The 21,265-nt window shown below is 46.4% G+C and overlaps 1 protein-coding gene across 1 annotated transcript in view; it reads left to right on the top strand.

Moving 5' to 3' along the window:
* PARP1 (poly(ADP-ribose) polymerase 1) overlaps positions 1-21,265 on the top strand; it is a 921,075-nt gene that overhangs the window by 151,645 nt on the left and 748,165 nt on the right. The window contains exon 3 of the mRNA XM_069608683.1: positions 244-362. Coding sequence (XP_069464784.1) covers positions 244-362 — 119 coding nt within the window. The remainder of the gene's footprint in view (positions 1-243; positions 363-21,265) is intronic.

Here is a 21,265-nt window from a genome sequence, read left to right on the forward strand (position 1 = left end):
CGGCGCCCCCAATGTGAGTGATATTGTAACAAAAAACTCTCTAGCAATAGCTATGAAATTGCTCCAGTTGGATTCCTAATCATGACAATCTGTAAAAGAAAAGGCCACAACTGGAAATGTATAGTCTCCTGGCCGCATCACATAATGGCCAGGTTATCTACTTTAACAACTATGTGCTTTATAAGGTATGTCCGCCCGAGAAAGTACATTTTTCTAATGCTTCCTTTCTTTTTCATTCTCCAGGGGGTGATGCAGACGGTAAAGGCGGTGGGAAGGGAGCAAAATCCCTTCATGATTTTTTGGCAGAATACGCCAAATCAAATCGGAGCACTTGCAAAGGATGTGATCAAAAAATAGAAAAGGTAAAAACTAGTTTTCCTGTACCTTTCCTGATTATATCGTGGAGGTGTTTCATTATTCCTAATTAAGTTTGGTTTTGAAGGTGCACCACTGTATGTCCCTAAAGAGGAATTCTGTGGCTAGTGTTCCTGACTGTGGTGCCAATGATGACCTAGTGGCATCAGTTACCCTGTTTGGGTGACATTTTTGTTAGTACAAAGTTTTGCGAGTTTCAATCTGATAGAATGTGGCTAGGCATGTGTTAAATAATTTTTTTTTTTTTGTGAAGTCAGACATATATCGCAACAAAATGTCCAAAATTAAATGTATAGATCCTAACATGTAAAGACCATACATAACTTAAGAATCTTTTGCAAAATTACAGAGCTGATACTTTATTGAAAACAAACGCTCAAAGATTATATACATTCCAACTGTTTTTTGGGGTGCGGGGAGGTCACCAGAATCCTCACCTTTTATACAGGTCCAGCACACATTCCTCTGCCATCTCTCCCAGCATTTTACAGGAAGGGGCGTTTGGCTGTTCAATCAGGACAGCCAGACCCCCCTGTCGGAGCTGGTCTTATTCAGGCACTCTGGAAGACAAAAGGACAGGGGGGTGGTGGATGACTCCTCCCCCACATCCTGCCTGCCTAGACACACTGCAGCCTAGGCGGGGGATACCTTCTTGGGTCCCGCCAGAGTCAAAACACACACATAGACCTCCCCCTCCCAGAATGGTGGAAGGGCTAACATTTAACAACTATGCTAATAATGGCGAAAAAAGAAGGGAGGCACCAAGTTTGTACTGTAGTGCCCCTAATGTGCATTACTGGGGCTATGGACATTGCCTGCGGTTATAAAAATACACAATAGTTGATACAACACATCCACTGCCACCAGCCATAACTATGTGATTGTCTATGTGACTGAAAAGTCACAGGAGCAGAGAGAAGGGGGATACTAAGTATCCCTTTTGGCACTCCACTGAAGGTGGTGTGTGCCAATCTCTCAGACTGTAGAGTTTTGGGAGAGATATTCAGTATATCCTTAACTTAAGGATATAGGGAAAAGGACCTATACGGGTCCCCAGCAACACTGCCCATAAGGAGCGGTGTTCTCCAGTAGTAAAACACAGATGCCTTGAAGCGCTATCGACAGACAGACTCCATAGTTCAGGTAGAATACAAAGAATAGTGTTCCAAAAGACACAGCCCATAAGAATGAATGAGTGGAAAAAGGCTCCACTCATTCAGGATTAAAAGAAAAAGGCCCAGAAGTCCAGCAAAACGTGCTGGGGGTCTCACTAGTGCAGGAGGGGTTGAAACACACTAATGATACATCTAACAGGGGGCCACTCCAAATTGGCTGGCTGCCAAATATTTTAATGTTGGCGTGTCTGATTACAAGCGTATAAGCTGGATGTGCATCCAGCTGTCAGGATCTATAGAACAGTAGTAGAATTGTTAGGAAAGATTTATCTTTACAGCAACTTTCCCTCCATTTTCATGGACCCCCAAGCTTTTTGCTTTTATTTTTTAATCAGACATGCTACTTTTGCAGTGCAGTGAAGCCTTCAGCTTCACTACACTGGCTTTTGCAAAATTGTCATGGGGAAACTGGCATGTCCTTCATGCTGTCAGTAATAGGAAACATGGTTTCCCTAAGTTTTGTTACATTGTTATTCCTTTTGGTAACTTTATATCATTGTACAATGCAGTGCAATGTGGTGCACTTTTTGTTTTACCCTAGACTAACACTCAGAGGATGTTTTGGTGTGCTTAAGGGACAAGCTGGTGACAGCATTTACTTTTTGCTTTTAGTGTATTTTACTGTCTCCTTACTGCGTATACCGCATTTGGCGATCTACTGTGGTTAGTGTTCAAATATGGCCTTGCAACAAGGTTTTTCTTCTGTCCCTTGGCCATCTTGTCACTAACCCTTCTTCCTGGCCTGTGAGGCCAGGGAAATGCTTATATGGACTTGCAGAGTCTTTTTGTGGGCTACTGCAGGGTCATTTGTGTTTGCTGCCAGGAAGCGGGTTGGGAGTGTCTGGTCCCATCCAGAAACTGGTTTTAGTGTGTCTGAATGGTATTCATGAGTTGTGCCACCAGTGGTCCTGATTGGACCACCACCACCACTGCTGGTGTGTGTGGGCCAGATCTTTGATTGGCTAGTGGGAGTTCCGGCTCTTACCTGGCTTTTTGGATAAGGGAACCCCTGCATCCATTCTTCAGAGATCCTGGAAGAAACAGAAGGAGCAAGGTATCCTGTCAAGCTGCAAGACTTGCAAGGAGACCATGGACCTGTTGGTAGAAGACCTGGCGACAACTTCTGCTGCTGTCCTGGAAGACCCCTGTCTTGAACAGCTCCAGCAGTTCTGTGAAGGAGATGCAACCCTTTGAGTGGAGGGAATACATTCTCGGCGTCAGCTCGGAGTCCTGCGAAGAAGAACCTTTGGAAGTGTCCCTGGACCCCACAGTGGCTGACCAGCTCAGAGTTTGGGTTACATTTCTGTTCCACCTGGCCTGGAACTTGGGGCATCGCCAGCTTGTGCTACAAGACTCGCGTCTGCTGTATTTCATGGTTCCAGCATCAAGGGGACATGAGATAGGAGAAGTCTGACTGTGACAAGTGTGTTCCCCCCGCATCGGTGGCCGTTGTCCGAAACGGCTTTCCTGCATCCAATCCTGGGATGAGAAGGGGCCCTGTATTGAGCTCTTCTCCATTGTCCAACCTGAAGACCTTCACCAGCATTTGTCGTCGAACAGAGAAGTGCTTGAACTTGCAACCCCTGGACATCAGGGATCCGAGCTGAAGGTGGGAAAAGCGAACGTGGACCCTCAGCAGAAGACCAACCAAATCATAAGAATCGAAATACGGCAGGTGAGTTGTAACAGTACTTACCTGAACACCTATCTCACTTTTCAAAGTTTGCTAACTTACAACAATTTGGCTTTACCATTGCTGGTTCGCAAAAGCACTTCAATATTGGGACACTTTTGTTGGTTAAAATAACTTTTCCTCTACCACTTGGAACTCTTCATTGAAGCCCTAAATTAATTTTTTCCCTGTCTCTCACAACTGGAACTTTGGTGAACTTTTGGGCACAAGGCCCCATACATCTTGGGTATGGACTTCTAAAGTTAGGGTTGTACCTCTGTCGACATGTAGTTCTGCATACTAATACTTGCCTTCTTTTACAAGGGGTTTTATATGTATTTTTCCCTACTCCAGTGATTGTATATATGTATCTTTTATTTAGTGTTGCGTAATAACATTGCATGCTAGTAGCCCTTTTTCATAGTGTTATATGGCCATAAATCAATGTCTTTTTTTTATTATAAGTGATGTCTAAGTGTGTTCCCTGATTTTTCAGTTTGTGTGCTCATTGAGGACCCCTTACAAGTTCACCACCTCTTGAGACGGTCTAGTCCACTCGTCCACCTACCTTAAACTGGTTTCACTACAGCTCCCAGAGTTGTCCCTGTCACTAAACTAGGTTGGCCTTCTATACATCTGCCCACCAGGTTGCACTATAGAAAAATCAGTCCTAACCGGTATCAGTAACATACCTTGATGTAATTCTGGGACTCATCGCAAAGTGGAACTTAACCATGCAAAGACTCTGTTCTTATAATCTGAAGGCAAAGCACTGCTGGGACCTGTGCGTTAAAAATACCTCACTCCATTACCATAAACAACTGCGCTGGCGCAATTTAGTTTCCTACTCCCAGGTCTCTAAAATCCATCTGAATACTCCCATAAGCAGTTTACCTTATGTTTGTGGCCTCTACTCTCCTGCAAAGGCACTTCAGGGGATAGTTTAAGAATTAGGTTACTGCCCAAAGATCAGCATGCTGACTTTCGACCTACTGGGTTACTGCCTGCACTGATTTGTCCTCCCAAAGCTGCAATGTATTATATTATTAGGGTATTTATTGAGCGCATGCCTTACTTCAGGAAGGCCATGTTTGCTATGGGGGTAGCTTTACCAATCCAAAGTGTCAGTCTTTATTTTTTTAGTCTGTCCCAGTGACATCCACCAAAGAGGTAGAAAATACTATTCTCACCCTCAAACCTTCAAATTGCCACAGAGACCTATGCCCCGCTCAACTGATTAAGGATGCAGCCCGTGATCTCGCACCTTTTATTACCAAACTAATAAATGCGTCTTTCACATCAGGCACCGTACCCAATAATTTAAAACAGTCTTGGGTCCTCTCTGTGCTTAAAACAACGAATTTAGACCCATCCACTCCAACTAACTACCGCCCCATTACCACAGTACCGTTCCTTCTCAAAATCGACAAAATAGCATACCACCAGATCCAACATTACCTTGAGCACTTCCATCTCCTAGGCGTCCGACAATCGGGCTTCAGGCCACAGCATGGAACCGAAACTGCACTTATAGATCTGACAAGCTGAGAGACCAGGGTAAGACAGCACTATTGCTACTCCTTGATCACTCTGCGGCCTTCGATCTGGTCGACCATGAGATCTTGTGCAACCATCTACAAAAAGCTGCCCACTTCTCTCAAGAAGCAACCAATTGGATCCAATCCTACCTCAATAACCGCACGATGAGTCTTCTCATTGTCAGCAGCAGCCGACCCTACACCTATCACTTGCGGCGTGCCTCAAGGATCTTGCGTCTCCCCTACACTTTATAACATTTTCACGAAGCCCCTTTTCGATCTAGACTATCTGGGTATCACCTACACTAATTACGCCGATGATACCCAGATCCTCATCCCGTTGTCGGGGTATTACGACAAGGATTTGGCCTTCGTTAATAAAGTGTACCTCATCAACCAGGCATGGATGGCCTCACACGGTCTATGCCTGAATGATGACAAGACGGAACTCCTTATTCTAGGCTCTACACACTACCTCAACAAGCTGGGCCACAAATACTCATCGTTCATAATTGATGATAACAAGATCAAGGTAGCTAAGGAGGTTAAAACCCTCGGCGTCTATCTAGATTCCGCCCTTACATTCAACAAACAAGTGAATGCAATAGCCTCCGCCACCTCCTACACTTGCAAACTCATTAGGGCAGCCAAACCCTTTCTCTCCCCCACCAACGGTACCACCTTGGCCAGGGCGCTGATCCTGTCCAAGTTGGACTACTGCAACGCTCTATACGTAGGTTGTAACAAATATATCTCAAATAAAATCCAAATCCTCCAAAATAACGCCCTTAGAGCGGCCTTCAGTATCCCGAAGAAAGCCCATATCTCAGATTCCAGAAGATCTGTCAACTGGCTATCCACCAAGGATAAGATATTCCTTAAATCGGTATCTCTGATTCATAAATGCCTCCACCAAGCGGCCCCTCAATACCTTATCGCCAGATTTACTAGACCCACCCTCTCTCGCCCCTCGAACTGCCAATTCCAACCTTCTTCTGGTGCCCAGGTTCAAACGTACAATGTCTGGAGGAAATAGCTTCCCAGTAAAAGCAGCGCAATTCTGGAACTCCCTTCCTCCTACCTGCAGGCAGGACCTACCCTACCACCAGTTCAGAGCCATGACTATCCACTGGCTCAAATCTCTCGACTCATAATGACCTTCCGATGCCCAGATGCGCCACTACCATGTGGCTCCTTACCTCATTGAATGTAAATATGTATATAGTACTGCCTATAGTGTTTATGTTCTACCCTTCCTATTTGGCGTGATACATCCGGCACTGTAACCGCAGCCGGAACTCACCCTACTGTATGTAACTAAGTTTTGCAACCCTCTTGCTGCCTTTGCGCCTGGCTACCCCTAGGTTTGGTGCGCATTATAAATAAATAAATAAATACAAATACAAATCATCTAGGGTCTTTGTGCCATCCTCCGTTACGAAGTTCACACCAAAAGATAAATCAAAATAACTTTTTGGAATAGTAATGGCAGTGTAGTAATTTCTTCTCCCGGGGGAGAGAAGAAGGCTGGTGGACGGGTACAATGCACCCCAATTGATGATCCATGTAATTACACATGTATACAGGAAATGTACACTCCTTTTTTTTAAAAAAAAATAAAATACTTTTTTAACAATTTTATTTCCAGATACAGCAGAGTTGAGACAATTATCAGTTTACGGCAGTTAAATACGATAGTGATTAGTTTAAGGCAATCCCCTCCCTCCCCCCCAGTCGCCCCCCCCCCCTCCCATCCTCTGACCCACCAGTGTCCGCTATGGTCTAAGAAAGCTTTTTGCCAACTGTGGTTGGAAGGTCCATTCTGGAAACGGTCTGAAAAGCGGTGTAATGTTCCTTCCTTTGCTGCTGTGACTTTTTCGGCCACCAGTCTCCCAGACTTTGATTCACCGTAGTGCTATTAGAGGGCCTTCGGTTTCTTCCATTTCCAGTCCAGAGTTATTTTGGCTGCCTGCAGCAGCTGAGTGAGCAGTTTGGCTGAGCGACCTGCCTTTGGATAGAATTCCGGGATTGGCACTCCCAGCAGGATCGCCTTCCGGTCCATAGGCAGTTTGTGCTGGGTTATGGTTTCAATGAGTTGTAGGACCTCCTCCCAGAAGGTCAGCGCTTTTGGATACTCCCGCCACCTAGCCTCCAACAGTGTCGCTGTATGGCTTTCCGGCAGTGGTGAAGGCGCTCGTGGGAAATACCAGAGGTGGAGAAGTTTCAGAGCGCATTCCCTGTTGGTTGTGCATCTAGAGGCGGAGTTCATCCTAGTCCAAATGTCCACCCATGTTTGGTCCTCTGGGGTGCCTCAGGTCTGCTTCCCATCTGGCCATGTACGTTGGTTTGGATGCCAACATGTCAACTTGCAGCAGCTTGTATAGTTTTGTGATAAGCCCTCGATGCGGGCCTTACCTGCATTGCATGTTCGAGGGGGTGAAGGTGCCTTGTGGCCCGCCGTCGCACCACTGGCTGTGAGATCCCAGTGCCTTATCTTGGCGTAGGTGAACCTCTGATTCTGTCAGGTGAAAATAGCTTTTGCATTCTTCAAAGGAGAGCGGGGCCTCGTCCTTGAATAGTTGTGAAAGGTTCAGAAGACTCCCTCGGGACCATCTGCTGAAGCGTGTCATGTCCATTCCGGGGAGAAATCCGCATTCCGGAGGATTGGGGAAAGAGGACCTGGTTCCCTTTGAGTTTCTTCCTACTTAGGGTCCAGGCCCACGTGTCCACAGTAGTTCTGGTGTATGACAGGGTACATGTAGCAGGGCGCTTAGCTGGAGGGGGCATTTAACCTGTTCAATTCCGGTCCATTTTGGGGGTTCGTCTGATGCGCCCAGGACGTAGCGTGTGCTAACTGAGTCGCTTATAGTAGTTTGGGAAATTAGGCTGCCCCAAGCCCTCCCACTCGGCTGCTCTGGTCATGACTTTCAATGGTATCCTCGCCTTGCTCCCTTTCCAAACGAATTTCGATATCTGTTTCTGCAGCTGTGTCAGGGGTTGCTTTGGAAGGCGGACCGGTAGGGACGAGTATAAGTACAGGAATCTAGGCAACAGATTCATCTTGTGTGCTGTAATTCTGCCTAGCAGGGATATTTCTTGTTCTCCCCATCTCTTTAGATCCGCTTCTAGTTCCTTCAACAATGGGGGTGGGGGGGGAGTTTTCAGCATATAGTTGTTTAGGGTCCTCAACCAGATGTATACCAAGATAGGTCGAGGATGTAGTTCCCCATTTTAGTGGGCAGACCTTCTGAAGGTTCCTCATGGTGTCTTCTCGCATGTGCACTCCCAGCGCCTCCGACTTGGTTTTCTTGACTGCAAACCCTGCCACCTGCTCTAAGGCTTCAAGTTCTGCTAAAGTTGTGGCGAGCGAGGTTTGACAGCTAGTGAGGGTAATCAACACATCATCTGCGTATAGTGAGACCTTAAATTGATCAGTTTATCTTCAAACCTGCTATATCGTCGTCCTGGTGGATTCTCTTTGCAAATGGCTCCATCACGAGGGCGAAGATCAGAGGGGAGAGTGGGCGTCCTTTTCTCATCCCACGCGAGAGTGATTGGGGCCGAGAGTTTTTGGTTCATCCTTGAAGAGGTCTTCGGCGCTTGATAATTGGCCAATAGCATTTTACGAAATGTAGGGCCGTTTTGAAGGCCTTGAGGGTGAGCCGCATGAAGGTCCAATCCACCTTATCAAATGCCTTTCTGGCATCCAAGGTTAGAACTGCCAGTTCCTGTTGCTCCTGTGCGGCTACTTCAATGAGATTGAGGGCTCGCCTGATGTTGTCTCCTGTGTTTCTCCCTCTGATAAAGCCTGTTTGATGCCCCTCTATGATAGATGGTAAGATCTGTGCCCGCCTGTTGGCCAGTATCTTGGAGTAGATGTTAGCATCTACGTTAAGCATGGATATGGGCCTGTACAACGTACATTCCCTCGGGTCCTTCCCAGGTTTCAGGAGCATGATCGTGATGAACTCTTGCATGGAGGGAGTTATCGTGCCAGTATCGCGGAAGGAGTTGAAGAGTTCCGAAATCGAGCCCAGAAGGAGGGGGTGGAATAGTTTAAAGAATTTCGGTGGATAGCCATCAGGGCCCGGGGCCCGCTGTTTCAGGGTTTTGATCACTTCCTCAATCTCTTTGTCTGTGATTGGCTGTTCCAGAGAGTGTCTGTCTGCTGCTGCTATGTGCAGGAGTTTGGCATGTGATATGAACCTCTCCTGCCGAGATTGCGATCTGGGGTAGGCTGTCATTGTGCCAGCTAAGTGAGATGTTGCTTTTAACTTCGCCTCTTCCCCGTATAGGGTTGTGCCTTCCTGATCTTTCAGGGCTGTGATAAGGTTTCATCGGCGGGTTTTGGCTAATTTGCTGACTAGGTACCTATTGGCTTTGTAGCCGTTGGCATAATAACTTTGTTTCGTCCTGATCGGAGTCTGGGCCATGTCTTCGGCATAGATTGCCTTCAGTTTAGTGCGGGCCAGTTTGAGGAGCTTAGCTGCCTTGGGTGACCATTTCTTCTTATGGAGTGTTTATGCTGCTGCCACCTTTTTCTAGTAGCTCTCTCCTCTCGTCCTGCCTTTTCCTGTATGCCGCTGCTTGGGTGATAGTTTCCCCCCTTATCACTGCTTTCATGGCCTCCCATCTCGTTGCCGTAGAGGTGAGCTCCAGTGGATTCTTGTAAAAATAGTTGTGAATTGTTTTAGTTATGACGTCTATGACTGCCATGTCATGTAGCATTGGTTCATAGAGAGTCCACCAGGGTTTCGCCGGGGGGGGGGGGGGGGTCTGGATCAAACACTCTGGCAGTGAGAAGGATTGGAGCGTGGTCGGAGATGATCCTGGTGCCTATTTCCACCTCATCCATGACGGAAAGTAGTTGTGGGCTGGCCAGAATCGTGTCGATCCGTTGGGAAGAGAAGTGGACATGTGAAAAGAATGAGAAGTCTGAGGTTTCCAGGTGGAGGACCCTCCAAGTGGCTACAACCCCACAAGTCTTGAATAGGTGGCAAAGGCTCGCTGCGATTCTAAAGTCTCTAGGCGAGGGGGGGGGGACTGGATTTGTCTGGTATGGGGTCCGGGACCCCATTAAAATTGCCCCTTTTGACCACCTGGCCTTTGAGGAAAGGGAGAAGTGATGCCTCCAACTCTGCGTAGAAGGCTTCCTGTCCATCGTTCGGGGCATAGACTGCGACTAGTATGTGCAGCTGGCCAAACAGGTCTCCTTTTATTGCTATATATCTGCTCTCCGGATTCTGTAAGACCTCCCGTTCTCTGAATGGTATCCCTTTCACCAAAAGAATCGCTGTGTCCCCGGATGCCAGGAATTGCTTCGGGAATGCTTGATCATGCAGTTGTGGAAAATCTGCAGGTAGCAGATGTGTTTCTTGAAGGAACACCACCGAACTATGAAGATCCCTTAGGCGCCGGAATGTGGATTTACGCTTCTCTGGTGAGTTCAGGCCCCTAATGTTCAGGGAGACACAGCTCAACTTGAAATGTGGATGGGGTTTCCTGTCATTCCTTCTTATTGATCAGGTAATGGGGGGGGAGGGAGGGGTGGGAGCTATCTGCATCGGTTGCCTTCTAGAGTTAAGCTTTGGTTACTGATCTGCGTCTGGGTTTTCCTCATATTCAAACGTGGGCCGAAAGTGGCCCAGGAGGCCGACTGGGCAACGAGAGCCCAGTCCAAACAAACTAAAAACCAAACTAGGCCCAATGGCCTTGAGCCGAGGTGTGTCGATTCACTCGGCTGGGGCATATTGTGGGATGCCTGAACGCAGAGCGCATGCTCGGGCACGGAGATCAGGTTACTTCTTGTTAAGTTTGCTTTAGGAGGCCGGTGGTCTTCCCCCTTTGGGGACTTTCATCCATCGGTTTCGTTGTGATTACGGGATCTAGCCTTGTCCTTTGTCTGGGGATGGAGTCAAGTCTTCTGGGGTTGCCGGTTCTCCACCCATAATTCCTCCTGCTTCAAGGGAGTGGATTATGCAAGTTTGGCCTTCAAATGAAAATTGTATCGCTGCTGGGAAGAGCCTCCATATTAAATGTTTTGTCTTTGAGAAAGTCGCTAGTGGCTTGAGGGCTCTACGTCATTGAATGGTGGTGGGGGCCAGGTCCTTTTAGATTTGTATAGAGGCCCCTTGAAATGTCAGGTCCCCTTGTGTCAGACTTGCCAACATGATTTCTTGTTTGGTAGAAAAGAAATGGACCCTAGTAATGACCTCAGGGTCGACCGTTGAAGCCTGTGGGCGCAATCCAGAGTATTGATTTGTCGCAGTCAGGGAGAAGTGTTTGGAAGAGGTCGCTAATGTATGCCGGTAGGGCTCAGTCTGAAACAGAAGCGGGGACCCCTTTAATACGAACGTTATTCCTGCGGGCTCTGTTTTCCAGGTCATCCTGCTTACGTTGCATGTTCTCTCTATTCTCCTCCAGGGCCTGGATTTTCGGCTGCAGATCCGCAATTTGCATCGAGTGCTTTAAGACTTGTTCCTATGTTTCGCTGACCCTATGTTCCACTTCCTCCATGCATTTTTTGTCTAGACCCTCTATTTTAGTTGATACCTCCGACATGCAATTACGGAATTCTGTCTTAATATCCGCTAAGAGTGCTTGAATGTCGTCCTTCGTGGCCCAGTGGCCTTGGGATCTCTCAGATGACTTGGTGTGGGTCCCAACGGGATCCGTTTTCCTCATTTTCGCATGTAGATGTAACATGCTGGCAATATCTGCTGTCTTCGTGGATTTCTGTTTGGCCATTGTGTTGTGGGGCTGGGGTGGTGGTTTCTCCTTTCTGCTGTTAGGTGGATAAGGCCGCTGGAATTATGTTTGCTTCGTTTTGCCCCCAGCTCAAATGAATGCCTCCCTGGTGGGGTAGGTGTTGTATTCTCAGTTTCAGGGCAAGTAGGGGGGGCGTCTAAGAGGAGCAGAGTGCTTTAGTATGCTGTGCTAGCTCCTCGACTCGGCTATGGTGTTCGGGTCGGCTCAGCCAGCCAATGCTGTTCGTTCAACCTTTGCCACTGCTGTCGGTCTTACTGGATCACCTTTACCATCCTCAGACTTTTAAGAGCTGTATCGCCTCTCAAGCATTTGAGTGCCTGAGGTATCTAAAAGTAATTGCGCGTTGTGGCTGTGCTATTTTGCTTTTAGACAGTGAGACTTCAGGGGCCAGATTCCAGTGTATGTTGGGTTGCGGGGTGGCCTTGCGTGCAGAGGTTCCGGTGGACCCTGCTGTAGTTGGGGCCTATGCTGCTGCAAAACAGTGTATGCTCCAGGGCCACTGGATCTGTCTTGGTGTCTTGGTGTGCTGAGGGTCTGGGAGTGCCTCGGCTGCTCATTCGTCCCCCGCACTGGCACCCACGTTAAAGGCTCTCTCCCCTCTTCACTTCTTCGTCCCCAGTTCTAGAATTTGTGAATGGAAGCTCCCTGGAAATATTGCTGGCAAATGCTGATTGGAGGAGAAGGGGCCTCCCTCAGCGTGGGGCCCCTTGTTGCTGCTGGTGTTGAGTGTGCCCTCAATTTGTCATGGGGGGGGGCGGGGCCGCTGTATCAGGCTGCCCGAGATATCTGTGTGTCCCGGGTAAGTCTGCTTTGACTCACCAGGGGCTCTGGGTGGTGAATCGCATGTCCCGTGGTGTGGGCAATAAGGAAGCCGCTGCTGCGATCCTACCCTTTGGTGCGCTGCATGCCTCGTTTGCGCCGGATGGATCTGGAGCGCTGGTCAGGCGACTGGTCCCCTCATACCCCTGCGGCCGGGGCGGCTTCGGGTGCAGCGATGTTGAGTATGGGGGATGAGCTCCCTCTGGCATGGCTTGCGCCTCCTTTTCCCCCAATGCTTGCTCTGGGACGTGTTGTCCAATATGGAGGGGTTCCCGCGCTCGCAGGCAGGCACTTTTTTGAACGCCTTTGCTGCACCGTTCTTCCGGATAACTGCTCAGCCGGCTGGGGCGCAACTCCCTTTCCTCCCCTCCGGGGTTACGGAGGCAGAGCTCCGCTCATCTGGTCCCTCCTTTTCAGTGCCGGTAAAGGAGGGGCCCCAAAGAATTATATATAAAGTAACAGAGGTGAAATTTGTACTTTGGAGTACAACACAGTAAACCATGTAAATATAAAAATGTTAACAGAGCTTTGTACTACAAGTCCCATGACCCATCATTGAGCAAGCTGGTTAGTGCTGATGGAAGTAATTTTATTTTGGCATTTATAAAGCGCACCGAGCCCGTGGGCATCTGGGCGCTGGTAACAATAAGCAAAAGACAATCCTGAAACAAAAAAAAAAGGAAAAACAAGTAACCCTAGGTAGAGAGCAGTGTTTCAGTTGAAAAGGTGGGTGTTGAGCGTTCTTCTGAAGGTATTGTATAATGGTTCATCTCGCAGGTGTGCAGGGAACTCATTCTAGAGAGTGGTGGTCCGGCACAGGAAGCTGGACCCTCCCACCCCCTGCTCTTTTGCGGTGAAATCTGGAGGTGGGGAGGCAGTGTTTGTAGGCTGCTCTTAAGGTCTTGCTTGGGCAAGTCTTTTGAGTATTTTTTCAAGGTGTTGGGGGGGGGGGGGGGGTGGTGTCGGGCTGACGGGGATGTGCAATGGTGAGAATTTCTAAAGTTATTCGGTCTTTTACTGGGAGCCAATGGGCAGGTTTTCTGGATTCTGTGATGTGGTCACACTTTACCAATCTCTGGAACTGCTTGCAGTGCATTATTCTGTGTTTGAAGTTTGCTCAGGTTTTTTGTGGAGGCAACAATGAGCAATGAGTTGCAATAATAGAGTTTTGAGCAGATGAGGGTGCGGGCCACCTACAAGCTGTTCTTTTGTGGACAAAAAAGGTCTGCGGAGTAGTTGTAGTCCAAAACCTATAGGGAGCCAAAGGTTGCAGACCACTGGTGTAGACCCTCCCCACTTTTAAAGTTACATTTAATTCCTATACCTCTTGGCAAACCCCATACATTATAACACTGAGGGGTGGGCGATGTATGGTAAAATGGATTTCTAAAATCAACCCTGGTAGGAGACCACACTAGTTATGGTGAAACAGGACACTGAGTTTATTCAAAACTCAATCAAGGTAGTGTGGAGAACACTCCAGGCTTAGTCGCAGGATTTCAACCAATACCTGGCAACTCTCGCCCACTGCATTGCCATTTTTTGCTCAAATTTCCAGTGCTAAGCTGATGACACTCAACTCATTTTCCGGCTGCCCTCGCCACCTACTCCCTCTCTCATTTCTGACTGCCTAACTGCCATTAAAGATTAGTGTGCCGCCAATGATCTTTGTCTGAATGCCAGCATGACTGAGATCCTCCTCATCGGCACACAATCTCCATCCTTCTCCCTCGCCCTCTGGCCGGCCTCCTTTGGCCCTCCTCCTACCCCTACCTGCGAGGCTTAGAACCTCAGGGTCATCTTTGACTCAACACTTTCCTTCTCCGCCCATATCTCTGAGGTCTCTGAAAAAGTCAAACTTCCTACTGCACCTCCTCAGATGTACTCTGCCTTTCATCTCCTTCCCTCAAAAGCTCACTGTCTTCCCAAGCTCTGGTTCTTTCTAGGTTAGACTATTTTAACAGCCTCTTTCTAAATCTACTTGCCTCTGCAACTTATCCAGAACAGGACTGCAAGACTTGTCCATGGCCTCAAGCCCTGGGATCGTATCTCTCAGCCCTGAAATCTCTCCATTGGCTCCCAGTGGATGCAAGGATTAAATTCAAAACCCTCTGCATTGTCCACAAGGCTTTCTGGGGCCTGGGTCCAAAATATCTTCAGCTATCCCTCAGCAAATACCTCCCCTCTCGAGCTCTTCGCTCCTTTACCTGGGGGTAAAGCTGGGGGTAGATCTCTATCTTCGGCTGGGGCCTCCCTCTGGAACAGCCTCCCTGCCAATCTAAAACTTGAGGAGCACCATCTCCTGTTCCGGAAGAACCTCAAGACCTTCATCTTTGCTTTGCCTTCGCTCCCCCTCTCACCTGCTGATCTGCTCTCTTGGCACTGTGCACCTGGCCACCCTCTGTCCCCTGGGCCCAGGTACCTGCTCACCCTGCCACCCTCCTGCACTGCCTCTTGGCCACTCCTTGCACTTGGGACTGTATCTGTACTCGTTCAGCCCCCCCATTTTTCTTTTTTCTGTACTTATCAGACTTACCCAGTCTGCTGCCTTAAACGCAGCAATTGCCACTTGCTGGCTGCACTAGCACTGTTTATTGCCTCCATTTTCTATTTATTTTTATTTATTATTTATCTGCTCTCCTCTGCACTTTCCACTCTCGCCCTTCCATGCATTTTTTCCCTTTCCCATGCACTTGCGCGTTCTCAAGGTCACTGGGCCTAGTAAGATCGTTGTTGTGTTGTGTTCTCCCCTGTTCCCCTCCCTTGCCTAGTCACACTCTGAAATACTTGTGTATGAGCGCGATACAAATAAAATGTATCATATCATATAGCGAGCGTGGTTGGGGCTCTCAATGAGTCCACGCAGAATAATACACAATAATTAAAGTTAGACAGTTATAAAATGTTACTTATTTAGTCCTTTAGAACACTATGCAGTGAAACTAGCAAGTAGTATTATCACACAAAATCATATAACCAGTAGGTTCGTTTACAATGCATCTGTCAATATTTAAACCAGGAAAGTATTCAGATGCAAGTAAAACGAATAAAACCAAACACAAGCACAATTCCCAAGTCCAGCCCTAAGATGTAAGGGGCCTAGTGCCCTAACAGGTTCCATGACAAGGTTTCTTCAGTAAAGGCATTCTCTACAAAATTTCAATGGGCTTGTGGTGATGATTCAAAGGGTTCCAAAGTATCTCCGTTACAAGAATTATTCAGAAAGGCTTGATGCCGACCACGTCTCGGTGATTTATTTCTGAACTTAAATGGAATCGAAATAAGGACATTGTAAAAATAAAATTGTATAGCTAAACCTACCAAACACAGGATTGGGCTCAGCGCTCAATTGGGGACAACAGTTTAAACCTTAACCTGTTCTGATCCCACAGTGCTAGTACAAGAACCGATATGTTATTTCCCACAACTTTTAGTAAATGGTTAAACTGATATCCCACAAGTAAATACAATATATAAATGTAACAATTTAAAGCAAGCCCAAAGTTGCCACCAAATGCTAGATACAAATTATTCCAACAGTACGGGTCCTGAACAGGAGCCAGTTAACCCCTAGAATTGAATAGAAACTTGAACAGTGATTTTTTTTATAATTTTTAATTTCTCATGTTATCACAGGAAAGTACTGAAATCCTTGTCATTGAGAAACGTCAGTAACTGAAAGGGACCCACGAATACATTCTAAAGTAAGGCAGTACCTTTTTCAGCCACTCAGTTCAAGTGTCTAGTTTTCCCTATTGGAAATAGCAGGACAAAGTCCATTGACCTATGGGTTAAAGTCAGCGAAGTGCCGGTTTTACCCCAAAGAAGCAACCAACCCCAGGGATCACCAGAGGAGTCCAGAAGAGCTCTAGCTCTTAGTTATAGGGCCAGCAAGATGGAGAAGGATGGGTGCAAAGCAGGATTCAGACCAGTGCAAGTAAATGGTTGTTTTTTCGTGTATTCTGCTGCCCCGTCTAATTGGATTCTTAAGTGTTTTGTTTTGGCTAATAGATGGCCCTTCTGTGCCACCTATAAGCCACCACTATTGCATTTGAGTAGAGCTAGGATAGAGGATGACATGTGAGCTGGATACTCTGATGCAGTGTTTGAATATTTACCTAGTGTTAGGCAAGAATTGATGTTGTAACCCTGTGGGAGACTACACAACCCATGTCCTCTTGGTATTCGGTAACCCACCTATTGGTATTGGTATAGGTCTGTACTACACAAGTTGGTAGTGTGACTGAGCAGCCAGACTGATCCCAAGAGTGGTAAATGCAAACTGTAGCATTGAAATTCACCAATACAAGAATCCAAATAACACTTGCACTCAAGGATTTCTTGTTAAATAATTAACAGCCAGTTTTAAATAAGCATTCTTTAAAAAGGGCAATGTGCAACACTAAAAATACACTTCAAAATACTTTCTCAGAATCGAGGCAAACCAAGTAGATGCTCTTTAGAGATGCTTCATACACACTTCCTACACCCTGAGGTGACTTCACTAACCAGGACAGTAATGGCATTTAATATATCACTTTTACACTTGGTAAATTCTGAGGGTGGTAGAAAGGAAAGGTTGGAGGAAGGAAAAGGGTTAAACAGGTTCTCTGAGCATGTGAGCACTTTAAATCTTCCAAGGAAGTCTAGATACAAAGATTGCCCAGCAATATTAGTTAAAAACCAATGTATCGCTTATGAGGGACCATAAGAATCAGTGAATGGAATAAAGGAGTTTGCAGGGAGCCAGGACAGCCAAAGTCAATTGGAGCAAAGTCTATGGAGCTGAGGCACTTCTTGGATAGTAAGTCTTGCACAAAGTTAGTTTGTTGAAGAAAAATCACTGGAGGGTCACAAGCTGTTACACTTGTGAAAGTTAGAGCTACAATCAACTCTAGAAACACAGCTACGGCAAGTCTCAACTGAGAAGAGCAGAACTACAGACAAAGAGGCAAGTACCCCAAAGTCAGAACAGTACCTTTTTGGTTAGTAGAAGAGGATCTAGCTGGCTTCGGTCTGGTTGCAGTGATACAGATCCTGTGTTCCTCGGCCTCAATCGTGGGGATAAGAGGGAGGACGTCTGGAGGACTCCTGCACAGAAATTCAAAGGTCGGTGGCAGCTACACACGTTCTTCGGATCAGCGGCACTTGGTGGTTTCATCGCTCGCTAACCACCACCACTGCGGTTCCTGGACACTGGTTGGGCTTCCTTCACTCCTTGAGTCCAACATTCTGGTGAGGTGACTCGCGCTTGGGTCGTCCTGCTTTGGGAGGGTCCTCGGGAGACCCCTGGATCTTTTGGCTGGCTTACAGACGTTACACTAGACTACAGATTTATCGACCCCTCGCACTGGGTTCCAGCAGCAGCAAAGAAGTACAGCCAGTTGGGGAAGGTATTCCAACCAAGGTCGTCTCGGGGTTAGTTGGTCCCACTAACCCAAGGGAAGAAGTCGTCCTCTCTGGAGCTTCTCTTGTCGTTCAGAAAAAGGAGTTTCAGCACAGCAGCAGGGCTTCACCAGGGCAGTTCAACAGTCCAGGAGGATGCAGGAAGCTTTGTTCATGGTTTCTTCGTCTGGGTGTCCTTCCCAGTGGTCGACTGTCTTCAGTCTAAGAAGCCTTACCTTTTTAATCTTTTAATCAGGTTTCTCCCATTCATGCACAGCCTAGCTGTCGCTCACACAGCATGGTGGCTGTCTTACAAGGACAGACATCCAGCTAATCGGGACTGGGTGCATTCAGGTAACCATGGAGACAAAGGACGGGGAGTTTTGGTAACCTCCCTCACTTCCTGCCCTTCCAAACACACTGGAGCCAGAGGCGGTTTCAGTACTGAAGCCTGCCAAAGGCAAAACTGAAAAAGGGCTTAAACCCGGTTTGGCCATGCTAATCCCTATGCCAATTCCTACCTGCTACCTGTCCTTCCTCGACCTACGCACATCCGCCTGCAATCTCTCTAAGCTAGATCAATAAGCAGCATAGGCCTGCCTGTGTTAATTCTAAGCAGTGTGAAGAGTTAATGGTTTAATTCCAGCTTTAAATGCATTACTGGTTTAATAACAAAATGTCTCAACCAAGTGTGCTTTCATACACTTGATTTATATTAATTCCTTACTCTAAAGTCCTACTTAAAAACAATCTTTGAAAAAGCGAGCAGTTTCGGCTTATGTATAAGTATTAGATGCCGCTCACTCTCTTCCACTTAGCCCACAGGGAAACACTCCACCATCTCGACCAACCTCCCATGCCGCCCTGTCCCTCCCCCTCAACCTCTACTCAACCCCTGACAACATACCGACCCGTCATATCCTTCCCATCTCTGAAAGTAGCATGTCTTGCCCTTGCAAGAACAGTAGCCTCATTTCCCTCCCCCTCCGAGCCCGCACCCTCTGACACCGCCATGGCACCAAAACCCAAGAAATGCAGAAAACGTGACTGGTCCTCTCCCTCACCCCTATACTCCTCACCACTTCTGCTTCAGCCCAACCTCCCGGCCTCTCCCTCCCCCGTACACTCTGCTCTCCCCCCAGTTTCCACCCCTTTTCTCTTGACTTCTCACCCTGTACACATAAACCCCCAGCGCCCCAAGACTCATTCCAAAATAAACCTGCCCAAAACCCCCGACACCAACTGATCCATTCACTGCCCTCCCAACCCCCCTTAACCCTCCCCTCATCTCTCACATAATTACCCCGCCCACCTTCTCTTCCTGCCCCAATCGACGTAACCCTCTCCCCCGACACTCAAAGTCCACTAGCACCCAGCCCCTCCCATACCCCACCTCAACCTGTCTCAATCACCCTGAATGTTCCTACCACCACCCTATCGGGCACCCATATCCGTCATGCTCCCATTCCAGTGACCACCACATCCCCTCACAAAGTCACTTGCATCCTCTTTAATGCTTGCTCCATAGCAAGAAACAGACACAGCATCTTGCACCTCCTATCTTCTGACAAACCCCACCTTATTTTTATCACAGAAACCTGGTTCTCCGACTTTGCCCCTGTAGCACATGAAGCCTTCCCCCTGGCAACTCGCTCATCGCCCACAATAGAGCCTCCAGAGGTGGCAGCGTGTCAGTCCTTTTCAATCCTCATTTCGACATCTCACTCATCAAATCCCAGACATGCATTGCAATGCATATATTAGTTTTCAAAAATGTATTAGTATAGTTTGCTAATGAAATTTGTTTTTATTAGCAAACAAACCCATTTGATTAGCAATTTTGTACCAATATTGTTAATGTTACCAGAAGTTATCTACTGCAGACCTGAAATGAGCAACAATATAGCAGTTTTGTTTACTATTGAAATGAGAATTAGTGAGGTGAGTCAGGCCTTCCAAATTCTTTAAACTTTACCTAGACCTGCAGGTCAGGTAACTTAGTTTATCTATTCAACCCAAGAGGAATACAATTGACCCATAGCAGTGTAGGAAAACCAATTAAAAATGTGATTTCTGTAAAATGGTGTATGTCTCGACAAGCTCACTTTAAACTTTAATTTGTCACACTGCTGCCACCCAGAGGCCAGCTATGCACAGTGAAACTTTTATTTGACATTTACTGCAAACAAAGTCAGTGTTCAATACAAGTTTCAAATATGTTTTGCAAATACTAATCGCCCTTCATAAAATCTATTTGATTATGCAAATGGGTGAACGACTTTGCGAGCCATAGGTGAGTGTCTGTAAAATGTAAATGGTTAGCTGCATGAATGGACAGAGATAGATAGATATGATAGAAAAGGCTCTGAAAACCGTATGGCCAGCTGTCTCCTGCAGGTGGTAGTATATAATTATAAAGCAAAGCAAGCACTGGAGGCTAACTACAGTGTTTGTAAATCTACAGATCTACTGCAATACCAGATTGGATGGAACTATGAATTACTACTTTGCGTAAGCATCTAATTCACTTTGTTTATTCATTATGTAAGAGGAAGGAAAGAGACTAAGCAGAGTGGATTGCGTAGCAGGCAGAGAACTGGGCAAACTAGGTGGAATATTGTGGTCATCTCACTTTCAGGGTACCTGGGATAAACCAACAGGGTGATCATATAGAATGTCAAGGAGTATGGGTTTGCTCACAAGTTGAGCACCAGTTGCAAGATGACTGCAACCTGCAGGTTACAGAACTAGGTTTGCCATCAAAAGAATTTGATCATATGATCATGTACATTTTCAAAAGTGTTCACTCGTCAATATGATGCATGTTCCCCAACGAAATGAAATCTAGTCGACACTGAGATTTAGATAAACTAACCTAAACTACTGTAAAGCATGGAGATGATGCAGTGTATTACAGTATCAATATATAACAACTTACATTTTAGGAATGGAATTGCATGACTGTATTAAAAAGTATATAGAGGTGGAGAGCGGGAGAATCTATCTATAGATATATAGATATCTATATAGAGATAGATATATAGATATCTATATATATCTATATATAGATATATATCTATCTCTATATAGATATATATAGATATCTATATATAGATATATATCTATCTCTATATAGATATATATAGATATCTATATATATAGATATATATCTATATATATAGATATATATAGATATCTATATAAATAGATATCTATCTCTATCTATCTATCTAGATATCTATCTAGATATATATCTATCTCATGCTGGTCTTTGCCAGACAGTATATAGAACGCTTAAGTATTATCCCAATTTACTTCAGGTTTGCAATTATTTGAAAAATAAATTCTTGCCTAGCACTCCCACACATGCCTTTGGCACTTAATAGTTGAGGAGATGATTACAGCTTCACTTTCTCTCCATTAGCACTTGAAGAATTGAACAGAGAAAAGAGGATGAAGAGGGCACTGAGGGCAAGAGGAATGCAGGGCAAGCTATGCCTTCATTGAAGAGGACAACTTAAATAGCTAACATT

The sequence above is a fragment of the Ambystoma mexicanum genome, chromosome 4q (genome assembly GCF_040938575.1).
Source record: "Ambystoma mexicanum isolate Mex_15411 chromosome 4q, UKY_AmexF1_1, whole genome shotgun sequence".
Classification (NCBI taxonomy): Eukaryota; Metazoa; Chordata; class Amphibia; order Caudata; family Ambystomatidae; genus Ambystoma; species Ambystoma mexicanum.